At 35.0% G+C, this 27,959-nt stretch overlaps 1 protein-coding gene across 2 annotated transcripts in view; it reads left to right on the top strand.

The window, feature by feature from the left end:
* Positions 1-27,959, top strand: part of Naprt (nicotinate phosphoribosyltransferase) — a 282,374-nt gene that overhangs the window by 138,896 nt on the left and 115,519 nt on the right. For both annotated transcript variants that reach the window (XM_090404880.1, XM_090404881.1), the window contains exons 6-7: positions 772-887; positions 14,146-14,339. In XM_090404880.1, the coding sequence (XP_090261006.1) occupies positions 772-887; positions 14,146-14,339 (310 nt within the window). The remainder of the gene's footprint in view (positions 1-771; positions 888-14,145; positions 14,340-27,959) is intronic.

Genomic DNA, 27,959 nt, shown 5'->3' with positions numbered 1-27,959 from the left:
GCCGAATGAAAATTTTGTTAGTTTTCAACACATATTTGTGTGAGCTCAATTTCTCAATATTAACTAATATAAAAACTAAAAAGCGTGGAAGACTTCCTAATATAGACAAAGAAATGAGGGTAGCTATATTACATATTAGACCTGATATTGTTGAAATCTGCAAAGCCGACAAGCTCAAGTATTGCATTAAAATAAGTTCCATTTTTGTAAAAGGCAGGTCCATGCATATTTTTATTGTTAGTTTTATGGCCCTAATGCTTTTGGTGTTCTCTACATTTTTCTTATAATCAGAGGTGTTCCGTGACTTTGAAAAAGTTAAGAACCACTGCACTAGAAAGTTCTTTTATAACCAAGTAAGCAAACGGTGTTTGTCTTTGAAATTTTAAAAGCTTCAGAAGTGATTGAGAGTTTATGAAAATACAAATACTTTTGTTATGAATTGTATAGCTATTACACCTTGACAGTCTGCCCAAAAATGCATTTGATCACCTTATTATTAGTATTTTTGATTAAGAATTTCACTAGCTTGACAACTGTTTTGAATTGTTAATTCTTATTAGAAACTAAACAGAAACTCAAGAGAATAAAAATAGAACTTTTACTTTTTCATAAGTGAATTCTCAGTTACTATGGATAATAATTATCATATATATTCTTCTCTTGAAGTAGAATCAACTGTTAATTATTTCAGTATAATTGACAGAGAACAGTATGTCTAATTTTTGAGAATTTAGTAATAATTTCTAAATCCTTTTTTTTTTTTTAACCAAGGATTTGATGGCACAAGCAATGTACTGGCTGGTAAACTTTATAACATTCCAGTAAAAGGGACACATGCTCATGCTTTTGTTATGTCTTACTCATCATTTGAGGACTGTAAAACAAGGGTAAGCAGAAATATTTACGTAATTATTTATTAATTCTTAATAGATTTCACATTATTATTATTATGGCTCTTTACATTTTTATAAAACTACAAATAATGCTGGTTTCTATGCTTTGATTATACTTATACTAATTCATAAAACAGTTATTGTGAGAGAAAAGTTTTTATCATTTATCAAGATTAATATCCAGAGGTAGAATTTATAAAGCATGATTTATAATTTTGCCGTAGAATCTCGATAGTTTATTAAAAGGATAAGAGCTCATCCTTTTATTTTGCAGTATCACAATATCCTCTGAATGTGAATGAAGCAGTTGCTCTAGTTTTTCAAATTGTATAGTTTCAAATCTTAGGATTTACATTTGGATTTTATATCTTTATGTTTCTTAAAAGAAATCCATATTGTACTTGAATAAAATTATATTGTACTAACAAAAAATTATTTCCTATTATGTAAGAGACTTGGAAATATCTTTTTATAGTAGCAATATAGTTGTAATTATGTCTGTCATGTTTTTTATTTGCTATGCAACTCTTATGGGTTCAGTATTTGTTATTTAAGGAATTCTTGTAAATAATTAAAGAATTCAGTTTAGGTGATCTAGATTGCTGTGTCATGTACTGCACTGTCTTCTTGAAAAGATGCATATCATTATTAACCTCTTGTATGTATTGCCTACTACATAATGGTGTCATAATAGCATTCAGTGAGTGTTTCTTCAAGAACAATTGTAACAACAAATTTAATCCTTTTTTTTTTTTTGTAGCTGTGAGTGCTTCTGATATGATGTGATTCAAATTCCATATAATATGGCTCACTCAAGGTTGTAAACCACACTTGTGTTTTAACAATTAACATAGCTGTTTAGGTGAAACCTTGCTTCATTTGAAAAGAAAAAATAAGTCATATAGTGTAAAGTTGTAATTTTTGTCTTTGATAACAAGACTGCTACTGTGTGCTCTAGTAAGCCACTTAGCAACAACAGGCTAGGGACTTGAATCACAATGTGGCATAGATGTTTGCAAGTCTTTAGGTGTGGGATGATTTTCATTGCCCATACTTTGTTCATTTGGAAGCTTGCAGTGACTTGAAAATTAATTGGTCTCTAGAGCAAGATTCTTGTATCATTGTCATAGCAATAACAAATAAAGCCATTGGAGAAAACTACCATCTCAGTTATCTTTTCACTCCTTGAATTTATACAAATACCTTCTACTTAGTTAATATTTCCGGTTTTTCTGAGTACTGCACAACATAATCTAATAAAGAGCATTAAAGAATATTTTCCATATTGAAATGAGTCAGCAACACTGAGCATTTTGTCAAAAATGCATATTATATATTTGTTATTAATATTTGCATTCCTTAAAATTATATCAAGAAAGATATATTTGAAAGAAGACTGTTTGTTTTATAGATAGCACTGGAGAGAATACATGAAGTAGTAAAAGATATTAATTCCATGAGTTAGAATTAGCATCTGTTATCAATCATTTTAGCTTCACCATTTCCAGATTGGAGATAAATTCAGAAAAACACAGTATCCATAGAAATATTTATGGAAAAGGCATTTTAAGAAACCAAGAAGCTGTAGCTATAGGTATGATAAGAAAGTCAGTGTTATAAAAAGAGAAATGATTCTCATCTCTTCCTGTAATTTTGTTTTAGAAACAGTATTATTAAAAAGTATTGTTATTGAAATTAGGTATTAGTGATACACTATTGCATTATTATTGCATGCAGTAGAAACTGAACATCTGTGTAGTAGTGGAATGAGTTAGGAGAGGAGGGAGCATTACTGATTGAGTTTCCTAATTCTGTTAATATCTTGTGAACTCCATCCCAGAGAGGACAGTCAAGATAGGTTAATTTGCATAAATACTTCAAATGGGAATTGTCTATGGAAATGAGAAAGCTTAAATTTTAAAAGGCTAGAAGCTGTACCTATAGGTATGATAAGAAAGTCTATAAGTCGTTGTTATAGGAAGAAAAGGATTCTCTTCTCTTCCTCCAATTTTGTTTTATTTTTTTTTTTTTTTAAAAAGGTGTTATTATAGAGTATTACTATTAAAATTGCAATAGGTATTATTGAAATCAAAAGCACTAGTGAATAGTTGATGTTCATGCACCTGAGGCTGACATAGTCTTTTAAGCGGTGCATCAGCAAGACAACTTATGCCAAAGTTTTTTTTTTTTTTGTATTCTCATATGCTCTCAATTATTTTTAAAACTTCACAAAGCAAACCTGATTTGCCTAAAACAACAAGAATATTTATTTATTATCCTCTTGTTTTAATTCTTTGAGAAATAAGACAGACTTGAGTTTCCTTCATTCTGAAATTAGTTATTTATGGTTCCTTCATTCTGAAATTAATTATGGTTGTCAGTGCTTAAATCAATAGAATTTTTAAAAAAATGGTTTTTCTCAAATGTATTATTTGTCAGGCTCCATAGCTGGATTTGTGAATCCTGTCTTGGATGTGAAGAACATCTAAGCACTTTTCATCTGTAAGAGAGTTAGTCTCACATGGAGATAGCAGGGCTTTTTCTCCCAACTCCATAGGATTTTCATTCTGTGAAACAGACAGACTAGCCTGAGAATATATGCACTTTGCCAGCCTGGCAAATTGCATGTATTCATATGCAATTAGTGCATTTTCTCTCTAACCAACAGAACAAGCTCTGGGTTGGAATCATTGTATTGGACATAGATGTTGATGAATGCCTTCAGCCAGGAGATTAATTTTATTGTCTGATGCCTGCTTATTAGAGGTCTGAAATGACTTAAAAAAAACATGTTTGGTCTCTAGAACAGTTTCTGGATTATGTAACAATAAATTAAAAAACATACCAAAAATATATAAAATTAATAAAATAAAAAAAATCCTTAGTCATACTATAAATTGATGACTTTTTTGAGTCCCATAAATAAAATAATTAAAAACACCCTGATAGACATTGTGGGACTATACAGATACAGTTAATTGTCCTTGTCTTATCAAGCATTATTATTTTTATTAGTATTTATATGGGCATCTTCATGGAGTCAAAAAGCTCATTGTAGGAGACCCACACTATCCATTATTCACACAATACTCATTATTTATACAAATATCTCTGTAGAGTCAAAAGACTTATTGCAGGGCCCACACAACCCTTTCATTATTCACACAATACTCATTATTTATACAAATATCTCTGTAGAGTCAAAAGACTTATTGCAGGGCCCACACAACCCTTTCATTATTCACACAATATCTATCATGCTTCTCCTTAATATTATTCATCGTTGGAGTGCTCATGCTCACGACCACCTCTTGCAATCCATTCCACTCATTCACCATTTTTCCAAGTAAAGAACCTAGTCTGCACACCTTTACTAACCACACTCTTAGACAATTTCCATGCATGACTCCTTGTTCTCCCCCTAATCTTCATGCATTGAAAAATTTCTTTTGTGCCAATCTTATACCCTGTAGTAACTGATGAGTTTCTATCATATCTCCTCCCCAAAAAATGTAGGTGACCAAATCGGTGCATATTAATCAACATGTGGCTGAATCATAGCCTTATAAAGAGGGATGATAACCTCCATATCTTTACTTGTCAATCTAAGTAATCCTCTGACCTATTTTCCCAACCAGTGCAAAATGTCCTCTGAATTTCAAGTCTCTATTCACCATCACCCCCAGATCCTTAGCCTCATCAATTTCCTGTAATCTGGTACCATTAATATGATATAGAGTATGCAATCTTTTATCTTGAAGTGCATTACTTTACTTTTGCAACATGAAATTGACAACAATTTGTTCTTTGCCCACACTGCCAATTTATTTAAATCATCAACAACTGAATATCCCCCTCCCCTGAAATCTTCTACTGTATTATTAATATACAAATTAAAGAGTAATGGTTCTTGTACAGAGCTCTTGGGCACTCTAATAGTTGCCCTCATTTTCCTTGATTTCACTCTACCATACACCACCCTTTGATGCTTATCAGCCACCCCTATCCATACCACCAACCTCATATCCATTCCCATTTGTTCCATCTTATGTAATAGTTTTCCATGTGGAATTTTAAAATGCCTTTGCAAAGTCCAGTATCATGATATAGCCATTTCTTTTATACAATTCTGCAGTTACACCTTATTATAAAATGTGAATAAATTACTGAGGCAGGATCTGCCTTTTACACAGCTGTCCTGCCCCCACCCATAGAGTATCATATTCCTATCCACCCATTCCTGAATTTTTACTTTTAGTCAACTTTTCTACTCCCTTGGAACTGAGACTTGGATTAAGCAAATTATCAGAGACATTGCCAGTTCTATTGCACATTCTTGTAGAACATGAGCTAACGTACTGTTCAGACCTGCTGCTGTATTCACATTGATATTTTTCAATATATTGAGTACCTCCAGTTTGTGTACCTCAATTCTCACATCAGTGACTGCAAGTCACTGCCTGGATGATATAACCTTGCAAAGCAATCACTTAGTGACTGAACTATTTCTTCTTCTGTTACTTTCCTGCCATCAGCACTGAGTAAAGTTATCTTTCCATAATCATTCTTTTTCTTACTTGTTATGTAGCAAAAAAACTCTTGAATTTACTTTGGCCTGCTTAGCTAATTTTCTCTCGAAATTTGCTGTTGCCTTCCTTACCGTATTAGTTATCCTTCTTGCTTGCTTGTGCTTTATATTGCTCATGAGCATGCTGATCACACTTTTGTTTATATTCCTTCCACAATGCTTTTTTAGCTCTTGCTTTATATTGCTACTCATCTACTTAATCTCTGACTTTGGGTATGCAGTCTGATACTGCCTCACTCAAATAATCCCTGACAACTTCCAATGAACTAATGACATTCATTCCATGTAGTTTCTTATGCAATGACTGCCCCAAGTTTCCACCTCAGTTTGTCATAATTGCCAATTTTGTTGTTTTACGTAAACCCTTTCTTCACTTTTTCAGTCAGTCATGTTGAGTAACCTTCCAGAACAAGATTGCATGGTCACTTTCCCCAATCAGAGGCAGAGTTGCTGCTGTAGTTAAAGTAGCAACTCTGCTTCTTCTTATGTAGATCTTCTGATGCTACTACCAGATACAACACTCTCTCAAACTCCTGTCCCCTCTGTTACGTGCTGTTTTTCAGGTAATCGCCCCTTTAACTATAAATTCCATTTTGCAATGTGCCCGTTCCTCCTTCCAGTCTATCTCCCCCATAGTTGAAGTCTCCCGTGATAATTGTTTGGCATGCATTCATTGTGCTAATTTGCTGATGCATGTCATCCACTTCTTCTGAATTCCCAGATCTAGTGGCAACCAACAATATATTTTGTCCTGTTGGCCTCTATTTCATGCTGGACATTCTCAGAGAAATGAACCATTTTTCTGAGATCTAAAATCTGGCTTAACTTCTATTTTTGTTGGTCGAAGTTTTTCAGCTATCATTAATAATATCCCGCTTCCTGTCCTATTTCTTTTATCTTCTCTGAAAATATAATATCCATTACATTCTATCCCTATAACTACATTATTCTCTGTCAAACAGATCTTGCTGATGCAATAATAATTTTTTGGCCAAGTCGTGCTGACCAATGCCAAAAACTCTTCTTCTTTATTACTGATACTTTTTTATTCATGTACATGCATTTCAACTTCCCCTTGGGTCCACAGGTTTCCTTTATATAATGTCATTACCTCCCCATTCCAATTTTAAATGTGGGACTCTGCACCCAGCTTTTCATAATCAGTCCTGCACTCATATTTATCTATCCCAGAGGTGGCTATTTCTGCAAAGTTTTTCCTGCACTCACACTGAGAGGTCGCTAGACACTTGCTTGTGTTCTCTCCCCCCCCCCCCCCAATATCTCTAGTTTCCCTGATTTTGCACTTTCAAACTTTCACTGGACAACACTTTTCCAAGCATCTAACTTCAAAACATTCAAATACAGACGATCAGACATACAGTTCATTTCATCAAATTCACTCCACACATCTACAATGCACACCATTCCTATTCCTCTTGCACAATCTTCTCATTCACTCATTAGAAATTATGGCCCTGCTTCTCAATTCTGTTCTATCATACCGAGTCAGCAGATTCACAATCTTTACTTTCTTACTCTTCCTCTTTGCTCCTTCCAACAACTCTTTGTCCTCTCTCTCAGTGCATATTTATGACCTTTTAAATCACTTCTGTCTGCCAAAACAATTAACTCATTCACTTCTTTCTTCTGCAAACTTAAAGCTTTACTAACATCCATTATCTTCACACCTAGGAAACATGCATTGTCACTTTTTCATTAACTATACCTCTTATCATCAAATGCCCATACAATACAATAAATTTAAAGATTCCAAGAAATGGACTGGTTATTACTAACACAATGTTCCAACATAAAAATATACACAAATTCACATGGAGAGAAGAGGCAAGGAATAAGAAAAGTCTTATTGACTATGTTATTGTCGATAGTGATGTTTTCTCCCTAGTGCAAGACACTAGAGTGTACAGGCGATTTTAAATTGGAAGTGATCACCATTTAATCTTCAGCATGATAAAATTGAATTTCATATTGAAAAGAAGAACATGTAAGAAAGTTTTAAAGTGAATAAAAGTGGAGCAGCTCTCAGATGTGAACTGTAGACTAAAATATACAAACATTATTCAAGAAAAAAAAAAATGAAAGAGTTTGAGAACAGGAACCAAACCTTGAAAATTCAGTGGCAAACTCTGAAGAAAATATTGATTGATTCAGCCAAAGAAGTATGTGGTGAGGTTGTCTGCAAGGATAGAAAAATCAAAAGTCCATGGTGGACACAGGAAGTTAAAGAGGCAGTAAAGGAAAGGAAGAAAGCATATCAAAAGTTCCTGGCAAATAAGTCAGCTTGTACTCTTAGAGAATACAAAAACAAATGAAAGAAAGCTAAACACTGTGTAAAACTAGCTAAACAAAAGTCATGGGAAGACTTTGGTAAGAACATGGAAGATAAACATCAAGAAGGTAGCTAAATATTCTGGATGCTATTGAAAAAACTTAGAAATGGAGAAAAGAGTGCTGTAAAAGGAATTAGAGATAATAAAGATGACATGAAAACTGGAGACAAAGATATCCTTGATGTATGGAGTCTTCTTCTTCTGCAGCTTCTCCCACTTAAGTGGGGTCACTGTTGATGATGAGTCTCCTCCACATCCTCCTGTCTTGGGCTGTCACCACATCCAAGTTCTTCATCCTCAAGTGCTCTTCTACCAGCTCCCTCCATCTCTTCTTTGGCCGCCCACGCTTCCTCCTTCCTTGCACATCCATCTGCATGATCCTTCTTCCCACATATTTGTCCTCCCTCCTCATCACATGACCAAACTATCTCAACCTTACCTCCTGTATCTTCGCTCCTAAATTCATAACTTTCACTGTTCCCCTCACATAGTCATTTCTCAGACGATCCTTTCTGGTCACACTGCACATCCACCTAATCATTCTCATCTCTGCTACTTCCATCCTGCTGATGTTGTTTTTCCTCAGGGCCACAGTTTCCATAGCATACATCATAGCTGGCCTCACTACTGTCCTATAGAATTTGCCTTTCAGATTGATCTACACCCTCTTATCACATAACACTCCAGCTATCTCTCTCCAGTTCCTCCTTGATGTATGGAGTAATTACTTCAAAAAAATGCTAAATCAGTGACACCATAGTTATGTTAAAATAGCTGTTATTAACAGTTATTTAACTGTTATTAACTGTTTTTAACAATGTTAAAAACACTGACCAGGCATGCAATCAGGAATACATATCCATACTTGAAGTAGAAAAAGCTATCAAAAGCCTGAAATGTGGAAAGGCAGCTAGAGTAGATGATATTTGACAAAAAATGCTCATGTATGGAGGTATAAAAGTCTTGCAGTGGCTGCACTGCATAGTTCAGAAGGCCGGGACAAATTCCAGATGATTGGAGTAGAGCTCTCATAGTACCCATTTATAAAAAAAGGGAAATAAAACTGAATGTGAGAATTACAGAAGTATTTCTCTACTGAATGTTCTTGGTAAGATTATGCAAGTATACTTGAGAAACAGTTGAGAAGCTTGTGGAAGGGAAGCTTGGTGAAGATAGAGGCCGTCAGGATCAGCTCTTCACCTTACGACAAATAGTTGAGAAATCATGGAAATATAACAAAGATCTGTATTTAAGTTTTGTAGATCTGGAAAAGGCATGACAAGGTACCAAGATAGAAGCTATTCAGTATGCTACAGTTATATGGTGTCATTGGGCATTATATCCAGCAATAGTTTGTCTATTTAAGTTGTAAGTCAGCCGTTAGAATTGAAGGAAGTACAGGAAGATGGTCGAATATTAAATCTGGTGTCAGACAAGGATGCACATTATCCCCTCTGTTATTCATTATCTATATCGATCACATTATGAAGTAAAGTGGTATTAAACCTGATATCAAAATTAGAGATGTTAATGTCAGCTCTTTGCTTTCTGTGGATGATGTTATACTTCTAAATAAATCTGCTACAAGTCTGCAAGATTCCCTGACTAAATTGAATAACTGTTGTAATAGATATTATATAAAGGTCAGCAATAACAAGACAAAGACAATGAAAATAGGCAGAATTTTTGAAAATGTCAATTGTGTTGTGAATGGAGAACCTATAGAACAAGTGAAACATTTCAACTACTTAGGCACAATTTTTAGTGAAGATGGTAAATTAAATATGGAAATAGACAACAGAATCAACAAAGCCAGTAGTAGGAAGTCAACTGAATAAATTTATATGGAATAAGAGAGAAATTAGTCCAAACACTAAATTAGCTGTATACAAGACAGTGTTCAAACCAATTTTAACTTATGGAACTGAGAGCTGCATCAGAAGTAAAACACTTGACTAGAGACTGCAGATAAGGAAGATTAGGGGCATGAACTGATGGCATCAATTGCAATATCATATTAAAAATCAGGATATTAGGAAAGTACATGACATTGTTAGCAGAGCTAATCTCAGGTGGTATGGTCACTTAAACAGAATGGGAGAGGAAAGATTAGCAAAACAAGTGTTCTCTGCTAGGTTGGCAGGAAAAAGACCCAGAGGAAGACCAAAATATAGGTGGATTGATACAGTAAAAAGTGCCTTAGAAGATAGAAATATAAGATCTGATAATGTTGGAGTCTTGACAGGCAACAGATTTATTTGGAGGAAAATTGTAGATAAGAAGTTAGGAATGATGTAAGTTTTTCATGTAGTACTATCATATCCTCTACACCCATTGAGGGTACATGTCAGGAATTTGATGATGATGAAAAATTGTGTTTCAGTAAGGAAATACCTTCAGTGGAAATATTTAAATAAATTATATTACTGGAATAAACTCACGTGAAATAAAGGATTAAAGAAGAGTATAATTTTTTGGCATCTTTAATTTATAGTGTAACCAAGTGAAAAAACTTCAATCTCATGCAATATTGATTTTCTCCTAGTTTCTTGCACTTTTATTCTTTTCTCATTCACTCTTTCTTTCTTTCTTCCTTCCTCCTGTTGTACAATATGCCAGTTGTTACTTCAGTTGCTTGCGCTCATTTTTTGTCCTGTGAAGGAGTCTGCATAAGAATGGCAGTGCATCCTTCAAACTCTTACCATATTTACTCGAATATAGCACGCACTTTTCCTCCCAAATTAAAGTTAAAAAATCGTGGTGCGAGATATATGCATCGATTTTCAGAAACTGTTTTTCAGGAAGAAACGAAATTGACGTTTATAATTAAATCCTCAGTATTATTCATTATAATTTAGAATTGCTCAATTATTTATAAAATGAATGGATTTAAATTTTAATTATAAATGTTATTTATGGAAGTGGCCACTCGCCTTCATCATGCGATATATTTGAATCTTTTAGCGACAATGCTTCTGCAATTAATTTAATTATTTCTGGCAAAATCATGTTCCAAGCTTTCAAAATTCAGTTGCACAACAGTTCTAATGATGGTCTCTTAATCTTGATCCACCCCTGTGCAATCCAAGATTGAGCAGAAGTCAATGCTCTCACTCCAACATTTCTTCTACTGGTTCCTTTCATATCTATGCATATGATTGGTGTGATATTGACAAAAGATCGTGTGACTCAACGAAAAAGGTAAACCGATGATTGTTGAGTCGAAATGCTGATTCTCTACAACCGAATTCCAAAATATCTGAAACTGTCATAACAACATTCGCTATCTATTTCTTAAAGTTTTAAACTTTTTTGTGTGCAAACTGTATATGCAAAACTTTTTAATTTCTTTTTTTGTAAAGTAAAATCAAGGGTGCAAGATATACGCAAGGACGAGTTATATTCGAGTAAATATGGTATTCATATTTCATACACTATCATTCACTACTTCCTCTACATTCTCCAGATATATGTGTGTGAAGCAATACGAAGCAATTCTGCTTCATATTTTTAATATCTGTCACTTCATTCTTCTGCTCCCAACAGGACTCGCATTTCTTAATTCACTCACGAAACATTTCTGACACTCATTCTCTCCATTCTTGCTCTCCTACCACAAACCATTCACTCTCGACAATGAACACATTAAACATGCTACATTGCACTAAATCCAACATATTAATATCATTCAACATCAATGTCTTAACCTCCATTTTTCTTGTATGCATCGGTGCCATAAATGTAAAATACGTTTGAGACAGTATCATGTAATAAAGTCTTGATTAAACAACATACTTAACAACACAGTCAGAAATAAGGAAAATACACAATTAATGTTTAACAATATCGCCAATATTTACTAAAAGTAAGGACTTAATCTCAACAAGATGTATATCACAGCCGCTTCTAAGGATGATGCTAGTGCCCTCATCATATCTCACCTATTATACTTCTCCTTAAACTTATTCACTGTTCTGACAGTCACAACCACCTCTGCCAATTCATTCCACATATTCACCACTCTCCATGTAAAGAACCTGTCTTCACACTCTTACCAACCACACTGTTAGATACCTTCCATGTGTAACCCCCTTGTTCCCCTCTCCCACACACACACACACACACTTCTCATATATTGAAAAATGTCTTTTGTGTCAATCTTATAGGCACCCTTTAGTAACTTATCAGTTTCTATCATATCCTCTTACCTCTGCTTGTCAGCCAAACTCTACAACCTACACTCTTTCATTCTGTCCTCATAGAGAGCATTCCAAAGACCTGTCACCATCTTGGTCACTTGTCTCTGAAACTTCACCACCACTTCCTGATCTCCAAGAAATCCAGGTAACCAAATCTCTGCACTATAGTTAAAATGTGGCTGAATCATAGCTTTATAAAGAGGGATAATAACCTCCCTATCTTTACTTGTCAGTATGTTCTTCAACATCCAAGTAATCCTCTGAGCTATTTTGCCAATCCTTTCCTCTAAATGTATCCTCTGAGTTTCAAATCTCTATCCATCGTCACCCCACAGGTCCCTAGCTGCATTAGTTTCCTGTAATAGTACCATCAATATGATACAAATTTCTCTAAAAATTGAGACATAAGCAGAAGAATTCATCATAAAATATTAATACCAGAATCACTTATGTTTAATATTTGTACCCTAGAAGTAGAAAACAACAATTGTCCTTCTATTCTGGATGTTCTCATTCTATGTCAACCAAATGGTAGTTTACAGTTCTCAGTATATAGAAAACCAACTCATACTGGTAAATACATTGTAACTCTCATCATCACCGTTGTCAGAAATATGGTGTAATCAAATTCTTAATTGACAGAGCTCATAGAATTTGTTCTACAGATTCTCTTCTAAACAAAGAGCTGTTTATTATCCAAATTACCTTTATTGCTAATGGTTATAATGAAAAAAAAAAATCAATAATTATGGCCATCATCCTAACCCTCCTCAAGAAGAAATTATCAAACTTTGTATTCCATACGTTAAGGGACTGTCAGAAAAAATAGCAAGATTACTTCAACAGATTAATGGACAAGTCGCTTTCCATCCAGTTCACAAACTTAATGCATTCCTTATCTCACTAAAAGACAAATATTTTCCTCTATCTTATCCTGGAGTTTGCACAATCCCCTGCTCTTGTGGCTTATGTTATTATGGACAGACTGGTCAATCTGCACAAATTCATCTGTCTATAATAACATAAGCCACAAGAGTAGGGGTTTCTGGAATTCTCTTAAAGAACTCAACAAATCTGGCTTAGCAAGCCATGCTTCATCTACAAAACAAGAATTCAGTGGAACAAAACCAAAATGTTACACAAAAGTTACTTTCTTTTGGAAAGACTACAAAGAAAGCTGTGAAGCACACATTGACAACCCGAACCTGAACAAAGTGATTGCCTGAAACTTTCTGAATTTTGGGAAGTTATATTAACTAATACTCACCATTCATGTGTTCCTTAATTGTAATTAAATTTTGCTTATATTTAAAAAAAACTTAACTAAATTAATTTATTGTAATTTATTTTGAATATTAATACAGATGGAGCTATTCTCCTGCATTCTGTAGTGCATGTAATATCACATGCTTTCAATTAAATTGAAACTGTTCTTTTTAGTTTTCCTATAACTGTATTGACAATGGCTATGAAATTTAGCCAAAAATTTTACAGATAAAAATATTAAATGTAAGTGATTCTGATATTAATATTATATGATGAATATGATACAAAGTATGTAATCTTTTCTTTTCAAAGTGCATTACTGTATGTTTTACAACATTAAATTGACAACCATTGTCCTTTGCTCACACTACCAATTTATTTAAATCATCTTGCAGGATATTTACATCGTCTTTATCAACTAGATTGCTCTCTCCAATTTTGAATCATCAGCAAACAACTGAATATCCTTCCCTCAAATCTTCTACTATATCATTAATGTACAAATTAAAGAGTAGTGACCTTAGTCATAACCCTGGGGCACTCTCATTTGCCTTGATTCTACTCCCCCCATACACCACCCTCTGATTTGTGTCTATCAGCCAACCTCTCCCCATTCATGCCACCATTAAGTTTATATGCAGCCATTCATGACAAGCTTTGAGCTTAACACATTAAGTGGAAGGTAAGGTGGAAGATAGTTAATTGATGAAAAATAAATAAAAATAAGGAGGAATTTTCACTACTATTCAATTATCATGTTATCTTGCTGAGCATTTTTTCAAATCTAAAATTTTCTAGAATTATTATATGATGTTTGTGCAGTTTCATACTTGCTATTCTCTTTACAGACACTGAAGTGTAGACACACAGACCAGGATGTAGACTTTGTGTCTTTGTGTTTAAAATATCGTAGAGATCTCTCAGAATTCTTACATATACTAAGTGATGAAGCAAGTACTGGAGAGCTTGCAGCATTTATTGCATATGCTGTGGCATTCCCAGACTCATTCTTAGCTCTCATTGATACCTATGATGTTATTAGGTAAATGTTAAAGGCATTTATTGCACTTTCTTATTAGAAATAATACTCAGTCTTTATTAATTATAGCATTCTGCTAATATGGATAGATGTTGAATATGCACAAGAGCAGTTTATATAAAATTTTTTGTGTGAAATTGCCAGTTTAATACTTGTCACTAAAACTGGAAACATGGGCATAAATATGAGTAATTTTAATCCCTTAAGATGATTGGATGGGTCTCTTGCTTAAATAGTATGATTTTAAGACACCTATTTTAATCATTTGTAATTATAAATTATTTATGTTAGTTAACACATTCTAGGTGAATTGTTTTTGTTATAATCACTTTATCATTCATTATATTTACATCTGGTGTAAATAGTTGAGCACTTTTTTTTTAATAAACTTCAGGTAAATTTAATGATTTTTTTTTAATCACATAGTACATGTATATGGATAAGAACTAACACTGTTCATAGTATTGTATACAGTGAACAGTTAAACAGTATGCAGGTAAAGATGCTTCTCTTTTAGCAGGCAGTAATGTATAGCATCGATTTCATGTGAGGATACAAACAAAGTATCTGGGTGTATACTTTGTGTGTTTTTTTAGATTTCTTCAAAATGGGTTGAGAGATAGTGAATCAAATTTAGATCCAGTCATCAAAACTTATACTAATGCATTCAAAACACCGAATCACCTATATTTGATATTTACTGCATGAACAGTTGTATTCTGCAGGATGCAGTTGTCTGTTTGCCTCAACTTTAGAGCTTATCTCTTTTTATTGTTATTGTATAATAAAAAGGTCGTGTAAGTGAATAATGTTAATGAATACTAGATTAAGTAAGAGTGCTCAAAAAGTAATACTGCCTCTTTTTATCCACTGGTAATCAGAGTGGATGTTGTAATGAAACAAAAATGGGTACTTTCCTTGAACTTCTGCAATTTTGCACAACTATTTCTCTACATACTTATCTGCATCATCCATGCACATGTGCCTGCTGCTTTCAAGTACTTTTACAAGTCATAATAGAATTGAGAATTATGTTGGTTGAATCACATCTTCAAAAATATTAATACATATTTATTAACCATTAACGTAAAGTTTTTTCATTTTGAAAAACTGCACAGATTTCTCCAAGTTGTCTTGTATTGCAACTAGAGAGGGGGCATCACTGACAACTTGTATATGCATGATAATCAAAAACTACTTCATTATTTTGTCAAAGTAAAAAGCACAATACACGTTATAATATGCAGAATTTAATTCATTTGTGATGGGTTGAAGAAACTTATGTTGAATTGCAAATGTATAAAGAAAAGGTTCTATTTGATAAGTTTATTCATTACTGGTACTGACAGTTTCAAGAAATCAGCTTATTTCAAATCATCTTTAATGATTTGCCAAGCATTTTAACATGTTCCAAAACGTTATGTTTGACAGATTAGTCAGGTATTTGAAATACCTGAAGAGTACGTTTTGTGATGTTTTGCACAGAAGAGATTGAGATTTTCTGTGTATAAATCACATATTTTGCACAATATCCATCCACACAGTAAGCCATAAAGAGGTAAACTTTATTGGTCAGAAACAGTCCTGACTTAATACAGAGAGCTTTTTTTGTCTGTTCTAGTGAGTTATCTGAAACCATAGTTGACTCTTACTAGAGCAAATACTGCTATAATGAACATGCTCACTATAACAAACTATTGGGAAGTCCTGACCAAAGCCCCATAGGCACAATGCTGTGTTAAATTCACTATTGCAAACTATCCACTGTAACAAACTATATCTGCAGTCCCAACAAACTTGTAGTGAAAGTCAACGTTATCTGGCAATGATATTTATAGTGGGGAGGAAGATGAATAGTTTGTTATTTCCTGATACAGCAATCCCTCGATTGGTGCGCCTAAAACATTCTTTAAAACAGGTGCATATCGAAAATGCACTAATCGAATATAATAACCTACGGGGGAAAGTATAATTCGTTCCTCAGATTTCTTTTTTGATCCTTAATTTTTTTATAAAAGAATTAAGGTATGTCTAAGGGCCTAGTTAAAGGAAAATCATGAAGCTGAAAGACAATAAAACATATTCAGAATATAAATTTTATTATTCTACTTCTTAACAAAGAATTGAGCTAACTTACTCCATCATCATCATCGTCAAATTCATGCCATGTACCCTCAAGGGGTGTACAGGATATGATAGTGCTACCTGAAAAAATTTACATCATTACTAACTTCCTATCTACAATTTTCCTCCAAATCAGTCTGTTACTTGTCAAAACTCCAACTTTATCAGATCTTATATTTCTATCGTCTAAGGCACTTTGTACTGTATCAATCCACCTATATCTTTGTCTTCCTCTGGGTCGTTTTGCTGCCAACCTGGCAGAGAACACTTGTTTTGCTAATCTTTCTTTGCCCATTCTGTTTAAGTGACCATACCACCTGAGATTAGCTCTGCTGATGCATTCCTGGATGCTGACAATGTCAAGTTCTTTCCTAATATCCTCGTTTTTAATATGATATTGCCATTGATGCCATCTGTTCACGCCTCCAATCTTTCTCAGGACTCTCATATCTGCGGTCTCTAGTCTTTGGCCAAGTGTTTTACTTCTGACCCAGCTCTCAGATCCATAAGTTAAAACTGGTTTGAACACTGTCTTGTATATACAGCTAATTTAGTGTTTGGACTAATTTCTCTCTTATTCCATATGAATTTATTCAATTGACTTCCCACCATACCAGCTTTGCTGATTCTGTTGTCTGTTTCTATATTTAATTTACCATCTTCACTAAAAATCATGCCTAAGTAGCTGAAATGTTTTACTTGTTCCACTGGTTCTACATTCACAACACAATTGACATTTTCAATGATTCTGCCTGACCTTCATACCATATCTATTACAACAGCTATTCAATTTAGTCAGAGAATCTTGCAGACTTGTAGCGGATTTATTTAGAAGTATAACATCATCCGCATAAAGCAAAGAGCTGACATTAACATCTCCAATTTTGATATCATGTTTAATACCACTTTCCATCCTAATGTGATCCATATAGTTAATGAATAACAGAGGGGATAATGTACATCCTTGTCTCACACCAGATTTAACATTAAACCATTTTCCTGTACTTCCTTCAATTCTAACTGCTGACTTACAACTCAAATGAAGACTAAGTATTGCTTGATATACTGCCCCATTGACAACGTATAACTGTAGCGTATTGAATAGCTTCTCTCTTGGCACCTTGTCATATGCCTTTTCCAAATCGACAAAACTTAAATACAGATCTTTGTTACATTCCCAGGCTTTCTCGACTATTTGTCGTAAAGTGAAGATCTGATCCTGACAGTCTCTGTTTGACCTGAATCCAGCTTGTTCTTCACCCAGCTTTTCTTCCACAATTCTTCTCAACCGTTCTCAAGTATGATCTTGCCAGGAACACTCAGTAGGGAAATACCTCTGTAATTCTCACATTCAGTTCTATTTTGCCTTTTATATATGGGTACTATGAGAGCTCTACTCCAATCATTGGGAATTCGTCCCTCTGTCCAGGCTTTCTGAACTATACAGTGCAGCCACTGTAAGACTTTTATACCACCATACTTTAGCATTTCTGGTCCAATATCATCTACTCCTGCTGCCTTTCCCCATTTCAAGCATCTGGTGGCTTTTTCTACTTCAAGTATTCCTGACTGCATCCATGGTCAGTGTTTTTTACCACTGTGCTGTCATCACTGCTTGTTTCAGTTAGCTTTTTCAAAGTAATTACTCCATACTTAAAGGATATCTTTTTCTCCTGTTTTCATGTCACCTTAATCATCTCTAACTCCTTTTACAGTACTCTTTCCTCCATTCCTAAGCTTCTTCAACTACCTCCAGAATATTTTGCCACCTTCTTGATATTTATTTTCTATATTCTTGCCAAATTCCTCGCATAATTTTTTTTAGCTAGTTTTACACAGTGTTTAGCATTCTTGCATTTGTCTCTGTATTCTCAAAGAGCACGAGCTGATTAAATTACAAAAATCCTAAAAAAACATGACTTAACTTCTTGTTATAGACCTTATAAAAAATTGGCATCCCTTATCTGCTTCACTAAAGACCAAGTCCCCCCCCCCCCCTCCCAGACCTGCCTGGTGTATACCAAGTCCCTTGCAGTTGTAAGCTGTCCTACTTTGGCCAAACAGGCAGGATAGCTAATATCAGAATTTCAGAACACAAGGACTACATCCGTTTTCACCAATACAGCCACTCTGATCTTGCACACCATGCACTGGATACCCGCCATAGAATACGGCGGAAGAGAGCCACGATAATACACTGTAGTAAATTCAAATATGAAAGGCTATTCATGGAATCAGCCTCAGCCCCCCTAAGAAACAATCCAAACCTCAACAAATTTGATTGCATGAGACTGCCCCAAATTTGGGAAACCTACATCAGAAGACCTTCAGCCCAATCGGCCAAGAATACCTACATTGTCCGCTAGGGGACACCATCAGGACTTTTAGGAGAAAGAATAGCTTCCTGATTCATTCCTCATTTACTGTGTGTTGTGCTTGTGCACACGTGTCCTGTATTTAAGTTCCTGTGTAATGGCAACGTGATGTTGCCGAAATATTGGAAGTGCATTAAAATTTATTTTAATGTATATTCTATTGTATGTTGTAATTTCCTTAAGCTATTTTGTAAGAATATATCTATCTATATAAAAATGAGATAATGTGCCATGTCAAATGTGTATGTAAGGTGTTAAAAATGTAATATTTGCATTTGATTTTTGCAGTATTCGCTGTGTATGTTTTGTATTGAATATAAATACAATAAATATTATAATAATATATGTCTATATTACATTTTTTTTCGAGAGAGGTCGTGAAATATTTTAATTTTTCCTAAGGTGGCTCCCTGACATCCAGAAGTTTGGGAAGCACTGTTCTAAGGCATACTAAATTTGTGCGTGTATGTGTATTCTGTCCACAAAAGGTTGTTTCTATTGTACTTTAGTGCTGTGCATTGGGCTAGAAGTTAGATAATCCAGAAACTCTGCTTAGAGACCAAATAGAATTTTTGAAGCAGGTTGGTATGGTGGTCTCATACCAAGCAATGAAATTCACCAACCATCTAAAATTGCATTAATCCACATAGATTTTTGTCTTCCTCTAAATCTCTTTTTCTTTACTGTCAGGCACTGTTTTTGCTAACCTTTCTCCTCCCTCTCCTGTTCCATTTAAATTCTGAAAATTAATAATGCCATATTACTTTCTAGGGGTGCTTAAGGGTCAAAGATGTATAACTGAGAGGAGACCTCCACATAGCCTTTAAAGGAATGCAGAGAACCGACCAGGGCTTCTGACCTAATGTCCAATCCTCACCTTCTCGTGGTGCACCCTGTTGGGTATCTACTTTGATACTGAACGAACGAGGATGGGCTGGCAATTTGGGATTTAGCTGACCAAATTGTATTCTTATTGGTTAAACCAAAATAAAAAATGATGGTACAACATGACAAAATTTCATGCCGGCTGGGGCGTCGCCCAGTTAAACAAAGCCCCCGTTGTTTTCGCCAGGGAACCAGGGCGAACAGCGAAAAGTCAGCTACTGGAACAAATCTGAAAACAAACCCCAACTCAACATCACCAGAGTTAAAGATCGGTACTATCAAAGTAAGAAGCCTGAATGGCAAAGAAATGGAGCTAGCTGAGGAATTAGATAAGTACCAGATCGACATAATAGGGGTGACTGAAACAAAAAAGACCAAAACTGGTGAGATCTTTCTGAGCAATAAATACAAAATGTTATATTCAGGCAATGACAATCAAGGAAAAGAAGGAGTAGCCATAGTATTCAACACAAAATACGAGGCTAATCTTCTTGAATGGCAGTCAGTCTCAAGTAGAGTAATGTGGGCAAATATGAGAATGGGGAACTGGACAATGAGACTTATTTGTGCCTATGGTCCCACAGAAGGTTCTTCTAAGGTAGAAGTGGAGGAATTTTTTGACGCCTTAGAAAAAGCAACTGACAATGAAAAAGGAAAAGTTGGTCCTTGTTGGGGATCTAAATAGCAGAGTAGGAAATGATTGTGAGACATACAAAAATATTTTGGGAAAATTTGGTGAAAAGAGCAAAGCTAATAATAATGGCAAATATCTGTTGGATTTCTGCTCAGGACATGGACTGTTTATTACTAACACCATGTTCCAACATAAAAATGTGCACAAATTCACATGGAGAGAAGAGGCAAGGAATAAGAAAAGTCTCATTGACTATGTTATTGTTGATAGTGATGTTTTCTCCCTGGTGCAGGACACTAGAGTGTACAGAGGATTTGAAATTGGAAGTGATCACTATTTAGTCTTGAGCAGGATAAAATTGAATTTCATATTGAAAAGAATAACATGTAAGAAAGTTTTAAAGCGAATAAAAGTTGAGCAGCTCTCAGATGTGAACTGTAGAGTAAAATACAGAAAGATTATTAAAAAAAAAAAAATGAAAGAGTTTGAGAACAGGAATCAAGCCTTGGAGATTCAGTGGCAAACTCTGAAGAAAACATTGATTGATTCTGCCAGAGAGGCATGTGGTGAGATTGTGTGCAAGGATAAAAAAATCAGAACTCCCTGGTGGACACAGGAAGTTAAAGAGGCAGTGAAGGAAAAGAAGAAAGCATATCAAAAGTTCCTGGCAAATAAGTCAGCTTTTACTCTTACAGAATACAGAGACAAATGTAAGAAAGCTAAACACTGTGTAAAACTAGCTAAACAAAAGTCATGGGTGGATTTTGGCAAGAATATAGAAAATAAATATCAAGAAGGTGGCAAAATATTCTGGAGGTTGTTGAAGAAGCTTAGGAATGGAGGAAAGAGGCTGTAAAAGGAGTTAGAGATGATAAAGGTGACATGAAAATAGGAGAAAAAGATATCCTTGAAGTATGGAGTAATTACTTTGAAAAACTGCTAAATGAAACAAGCAGTGATGACAGCACAGTGATAAAAAACACTGACCAAGCATGCAGTCAGGAATACATATCCATACTTGAAGTAGAAAAAGCCATCAAAGGCTTGAAATGTGGAAAGGCAGCAGGAGTAGATGATATTCGACCAGAAATGCTCAAGTATGGTGGTCTAAGAGTCTTACAGTGGCTGCACTGCATAGTTCAGAAAGCCTGGACAGAGGGACGAATTCCCGATGATTGGAGGAGAGCTCTCATAATACCCATATATAAAAAGGGAAATAAAACTGAATGTGAGAATTACAGAGGTATTTCCCTACTGAGTGATCCTGGCAAGATCTATGCAAGTATACTTGAGAAACGGTTGAGAAGAATTGTGGAAGAAAAGCTTGGTGAAGAACAAGCTGGATTCAGGCCAAATAGAGGCTGTCAGGATCAGATCTTCACTTTACAACAAATAGTCGAGAAAGCCTGGGAATATAACAAAGATCTGTATTTAAGTTTTGTCGATTTGGAAAAGACATATGACAAGGTGCCAAGAGAGAAGCTATTCAATACACTGCAGTTATATGGTGTCAATGGGGCATTATATCAAGCAATACTTAGTCTTTATTTGAGTTGTAAGTCAGCAGTTAGAATTGAAGGAAGTACAGGAAAATGGTTTAATGTTAAATCTGGTGTGAGACAAGGATGTACATTATCCACTCTGTTATTTGTTATCTATATGGATCACATTATGAAGAAAAGTGGTATTAAACCTGATATCAAAATTGGAGATGTTAATGTCGGCTCTTTGCTTTATGCGGATGATGTTATACTTCTAAATAAATCCGCTACAAGTCTGCAAGATTCTCTGAACTAAATTGAATAGCTGTTGTAATAGATATGGTATGAAGGTCAGCAATAAAAAGACAAAGACAATGAAAATAGGCAGAATCATTGAAAATGTCAATGGTGTTGTGAATGGAGAACCTGTGGAACAAGTAAAACATTTCAGCTACTTAGGCATGATTTTTAGTGAAGATGGTAAATTAAATATGGAAATAGACAACAGAATCAACAAAGCTGGTATGGTAGGAAGTCAATTGAATAAATTCATACGGAGTAAGAGAGAAATTAGTCGGAACACTAAATTAGCTGTATACAAGACAGTGTTCAAACCAGCTTTAACTTATGGATCTGAGAGCTGGGTCAGAAGTAAAACACTTGACCAAAGACTAGAGACCGCAGATATGAGAATCCTGAGAAAGATTGGAGGCATGAACAGATGGCATCAATGGCAATATCATATTAAAAATGAGGATATTAGGAAAGAACTTGACATTGTCAGCATCCAGGAATGCGTTAGCAGAGCTAATCTCAGGTGGTATGGTCATTTAAATAGAATGGGAGAGGAAAGATTAGCAAAACAAGTGTTCTCTGCCAGGTTAGCAGGAAAACGACCCAGAGGAAGACCAAGATATAGGTAGATTGATACGGTACAAAGTGCCTTAGACGATAGAAATATAAGATCTGATAATGTTGGGGTCTTGACAAGTGACAGAATGATTTGGAGGAAAATTGTATATAGGAAGTTAGTAATGATGTAATTTTTTCATGTAGTACTGTCATATCCTGTACACCCCTTGAGGGTACATGGGAGGAATTTGATGATGATATTACTTTCTATTATCTTCATGTTTAACATGATTCTGTCATTGACCTTCTGTTCGTTCCTCTTGTTTTTCTCAGAACTTACTCATATCAGAGTTCTTTAGTCTCTTTGATTAGTTGTTTTATTTCTAATCAAACTCTCAGATCCATTGGTTAAAAATTGGTTTGGCAGTTGCCTTGTGTACTGCTAGTTTAGTATTTTTGGCTGATTTCTCTCATGTTTTGTATGAATTTATTCATCTGGCTCTCCACCATATACCAGCTTGGATTAATATGTTATCTTCACTAAAAATTGCGCTGAAAAAAAAAAAAAAAGCAGAAATGTGTAAAATTTGCACTTTACATTCATGGCAACTTTAACTTACATCAAGGCTGGTTAGGTGGCTAATACCATATTCCTTCACAATGTGATCTATGTCATCAGCATTTAGTTGTGAACAAGTATGATTGTCTTCTTTCAAAATTGATCTACTTGGGAGTGCAGAGATGGCCCATTAGATCAAAGTGCACTCTTTGTGACCTTCCACAATAGTTTTTTCAAAAGACATGATCAAGAAATATTTCTCTGTTTAATTTTATACTTTTTTTCTCTATTAACCTCTTCTCTTCTTGGTTTCTGAATCATGCTACACAGCATACCAAGATTATGTTAATGCTGCCTTTCTTTGTTTTGAGCAAACTAGTGTCAGAGCTTCCCACTGTTTTTCATTATTACATTTCTTCATTGTATTTGAGATTATCATTAAAGCACTTCTTTTGTCCTCTTGTTCTTTGGCCATCCTTCAACTCCTAGATGATTCTGGAGGCATGTATTGGACATATGGGTATTGGTAATACTTGTGCACCCCAGCTTCAGTCAAACTGCTGATGTGTTAGTATGGCTGTCTTTCTAGTGAATTATTAAACGATTCTCTGAAATGGTATTTTTCTAGATTTTTTTCAAGTAACTTCACTATGTGGTCATGTTTGCATTCAGTGTAGCAAATTATGGATAATGATCTTATATGAACCAAGAGTTCGGTTACTTCCTGGATGTCTCAGTTGTCTAAGATTTGTTTTTGCCAACAATGAAATGCTGGACTAATGTATTTTAAATGATATTGAATTTCTTTATCAGAGCCAGCATTTGCTGAGAAATAATACCAAGCTAGAGGAAATAATTGTCATTTTTCAAAGTTAGTCCATCCATCTGAATGACATCTACTTGAACTGTGAATATCTGGAGCAAGTTAGTGAAGCACTTTTATCTTGTTTATGCTTAGACATTCTTTTTTTAGGCTTTGAAACTGTTTACAACGATAGGAAGTTGTTTCAGAATGTGAAAAAATATCATTATCATCAGTATATTGGAATTCTGCAAGTGATTTTGTATGTGAATCTATTAAGTTTCAAGGGTTTCTCCCTCCATCCTGTTGCTTATTTCAATTTCTGGAGGATAGTTTCATCAATGAAATGAATTGTTACAATAAAGCCTTACTTCACATCCATTTTGCCATTAATATCTTGAATGGTTGTTGCTGTTTACACTTCTTGACATATTGTCATGCAGTAGGCTCAAAACAGAAATGAATTTTGGTGGGCAACCAATTTTTGATAGAATTTTTTCTAGAAAGTTTCCTGATTAAGACTTCAAGGCTTTGATTAGCTCATTATAGAACATGAAAAGTGGGTGGTTTGTTCATGACATTTTCTTGGAGTTGTCATGCTACAGAGATTATTTGTTCTATAGACGGCTTGAGCTGCATTGGAAGTATTTTTTCTTACTAAAAAGTAGTTGATTAGTATGAATATAAGAGAAGTTCCCAGCCATAGAAAACAGAGATTCTTGGATAATGCCATTGTCTGACTTATCACCTTTTTTTTTTTTTGAAGATATTTACCATCAGAGCATCTTTAAAATTAGCAGCCATGTCCTCCCTGTTCCAAATCTGAACAGAGAGAATGTGAAGTTGGTGCTTGATGTACATGTTCCTCTTTGAAAATCTCAGCAGGAATGCCATCAATACCAGTGACACTATTAAATTTCACATGAATAGCATAGCATATTCAACCTTTGGGGGGGGGGGATCATCTCTAATTGGCTGTTAAGAAGATTTTTAAAATGTCCCCTCCAGTGAAGCATTGCCTCTGATGAATATTGATAGTATCAGTGTTCTTTGAAGAGGATTGATCCATCCTTTGCTTGGATAAGATTTGAGCCTATGAGTAGAAGGTGTATAGGATGTTTTGAGGGCACTAAAGAAACCACAGAAGTTGCAAGTGTTTGTAAGGTATTGCATTTCCTTAGATTTCTGATTAGAAGCTGGATTCTTTTATTTTCATTAATTAATTGAGGTAGATGAACAGGAGGTGTTTAGCACATTGAAACATATGAATGTGATCGCAGCAGTGGGACTGGATGGGATGTCAGCCTATGTACTATGTGAATGTGCAAGAGAATTGGCATTGCCTCTGATGAAGTTGTTCAGTTTGTTCAAGTAGTGGCTCTAATACAGAACTTCAGAATACAGAAGAACTGGGGCCACTACTCTTTAAGTCTCAGCTCCGGCAGGGTTCCAGGGAAGTGGAAAGAGAGTAAGATAGTTCCACTGCATAAAGGAGGCTCCAAGACATAGGTAACAAACTACAGACCAATTAATATACCAGGAGTGGTTGTTAAAGTATTGGAAAAGTTGGTTAAAGGTAAAATCTAGCAATGGGTGAATAAGGATATGATACTCAACAGTGGGCAGCAAGATTTGTAAAGGATAGGTCTTGTCTTAGTAATTTACTCACATTTTATAATAAAGTGACAGTGGAATTGGAAAAAGGAAATGGCTACATCATGATATTGCTGGACTTTGCAAAGGCATTTGACAGAATACCACATGGGAAACTATTACAAAAGTTGGATCAAATAGAAATGGATATGAAGCTAGTGGCATGGATGGGAGAAGGGCGGCTGACAGACAAAAGAGAGTAGTATATATGGTGGAGTGGAATCTAGGAGGATGAGGGTGACTAGTGGAGAGTACCTCAAGGTTCTGTACTAGGGCCACTACTCTTTAATTTGTATATCAGTGATATAAGGGAAAGATTTATGTAGGGATATTCAGTTGTTTGCTGATGATGCAAAACTGGAGAGAGCAATAGTTGATAAAGGTTATGTAGATATCCTGCAGGATTATTTAAATAAATTGGCATTGTGGACAAAGGATAATAATTGTCAATTTAATGTTGCAAAATGTAAGTTATCCACTTAGGATTGAAAGGATTGCATATTGTGTATCACATCGATGGTGGTACTGGATTGCAGGAAATTGATGAGGCTAGAGACTTGGGGATTATGGTAGACAGAGTTGAAATTCAGAGGGCATATTGCAGAAGTTAGTAAAATAGCTCAAAGGATTACTTGGATGATTGTTAAATCATCCAAGTAATCCATTGAGTGTTTTAGTTTTAGTTTTGTACTAGTTAGTGTGTTTTTCAAAAAACACACTAACTAGTAAAGATAGAGAAGTTATTATCTCTCTGTATAAGGCTAGGATTCAGCTACATGTTTTTGACTACTGTGCACAGGTTTGATCACCTGGGTTTCTTGGGATCAGGAGGTGGTAGAAAAGATTCAGAGATGTGAAAGATCTGTGAAATGCTCTCTATGAGAATAGGTTGAAAGTTTGTGAGTTACAAAGTTGAGTTGATAGTTGAAAAAGAAGGGACATGATAGAAACTTTTAAGATATTAAAGGGGTTTTATAAAAATTGATGCAAAGGAAATTTCTTAATATATGACAGAGAACTAGGAGGCCATCTGTGGAAGTTGTATAAGAGTGTGGTTAGTAGGGAGTATGCAAACCAGATTTTCTGCATGGAGAGTGATGAATGAGTGGAATGGGTTGCCAGAATTAGTTGAGTTCCATGACAGTGAAAGAGTTTAAGGAGAGGGAGGTGTGATATGTTTTGTGTGTATAATAGTCCGGAGACTCATCGTTGGAGTCTCTGGACTCCATGGAGATCCTGTATAATAATAATAATTACTTAATTAATTGCTAGCCAGTGCTACTCAGACTCTTGGTAGAATCTATAGGTAATTTGTTGTTGAGACATTTTCAGAACTAGTTACACTTTGTAGGATCTTTTGGAGCATCAATATTAAATCTCTCTCTCTCTCTCTCTCTGTTGGGTTTTGCATCTTGGTTGGTTCCCTCTTATATGCAATTTGATGGCCATGGTATTGCATATCAAAGATCAATCCAACAATCAGTGGCATTGGTTCTTGTGAGAAGGACTTCGTTATGATCATGAGCACAGACAACAATATAATCAGTCGAGTACTAGTGATTCGAGAAGGTGCATTTCGATGATGTTTGAATTTATTCTTTTCACAAAAAAAAAATCTATTCTATATATATAAAAAGATAAGCCGAAATTTGAAACGTTTTTATGTCACGTTTTTTTGTCTCTTCATTGTTTTGAAACGTCCAATAATGTGTTTGCCTTCATGAGACAGACACATTGTTGTCTCATGTCTCGAGTCATCAGAATTGAAGGAGAACCGGCTTACCAGCCCGGAACTCGGGGGGGTTGGGCATCAGGGGGCAGAGCCCCCGCTGTGTGTGTGTGTGTGTGTGTGTGTGTGTGTGTGTGTGTGTGTGTGTGTGTTGGTGTAGACAAGATTGTGTTCAGTACATTTTGTCAACAGGAGAATTCCATATGAGTTTTATTTTTCAATTCTTTTCTTTCCACTAGTTCTCTGCCTGTGTATTGAGTCACACCCAGCGGCATAGAAGTCACAATTCAAATAATGTAATCATTATTAAGTCTTATGTATGAAATGGTATATTTTTTACTGGGCACCACTTTCATTTCTGTTACAGTTTCATTTGGGTTCTGTTATTAACATAAAGTGAAATGAACTTTTAAGAGCTAATTTTCTATAAATATCCAGAACTATTCTGGATATTTGTAGGAAACTGAGGCCAGGGACTTAGGGGTGATTGTGGACAGGGAATTGAAGTTTAGGGGGCATTATCATGTCA

The sequence above is a fragment of the Typopeltis vanoorti genome, chromosome 15, assembly GCF_054136105.1.
Source record: "Typopeltis vanoorti isolate ZY-2024b chromosome 15, IOZ_Tvanoo_1.0, whole genome shotgun sequence".
Classification (NCBI taxonomy): Eukaryota; Metazoa; Arthropoda; class Arachnida; order Uropygi; family Thelyphonidae; genus Typopeltis; species Typopeltis vanoorti.
The sequence above is the reverse complement of the archived record's forward strand: the minus strand, read 5'-3'. Positions and strand labels throughout refer to the sequence as shown.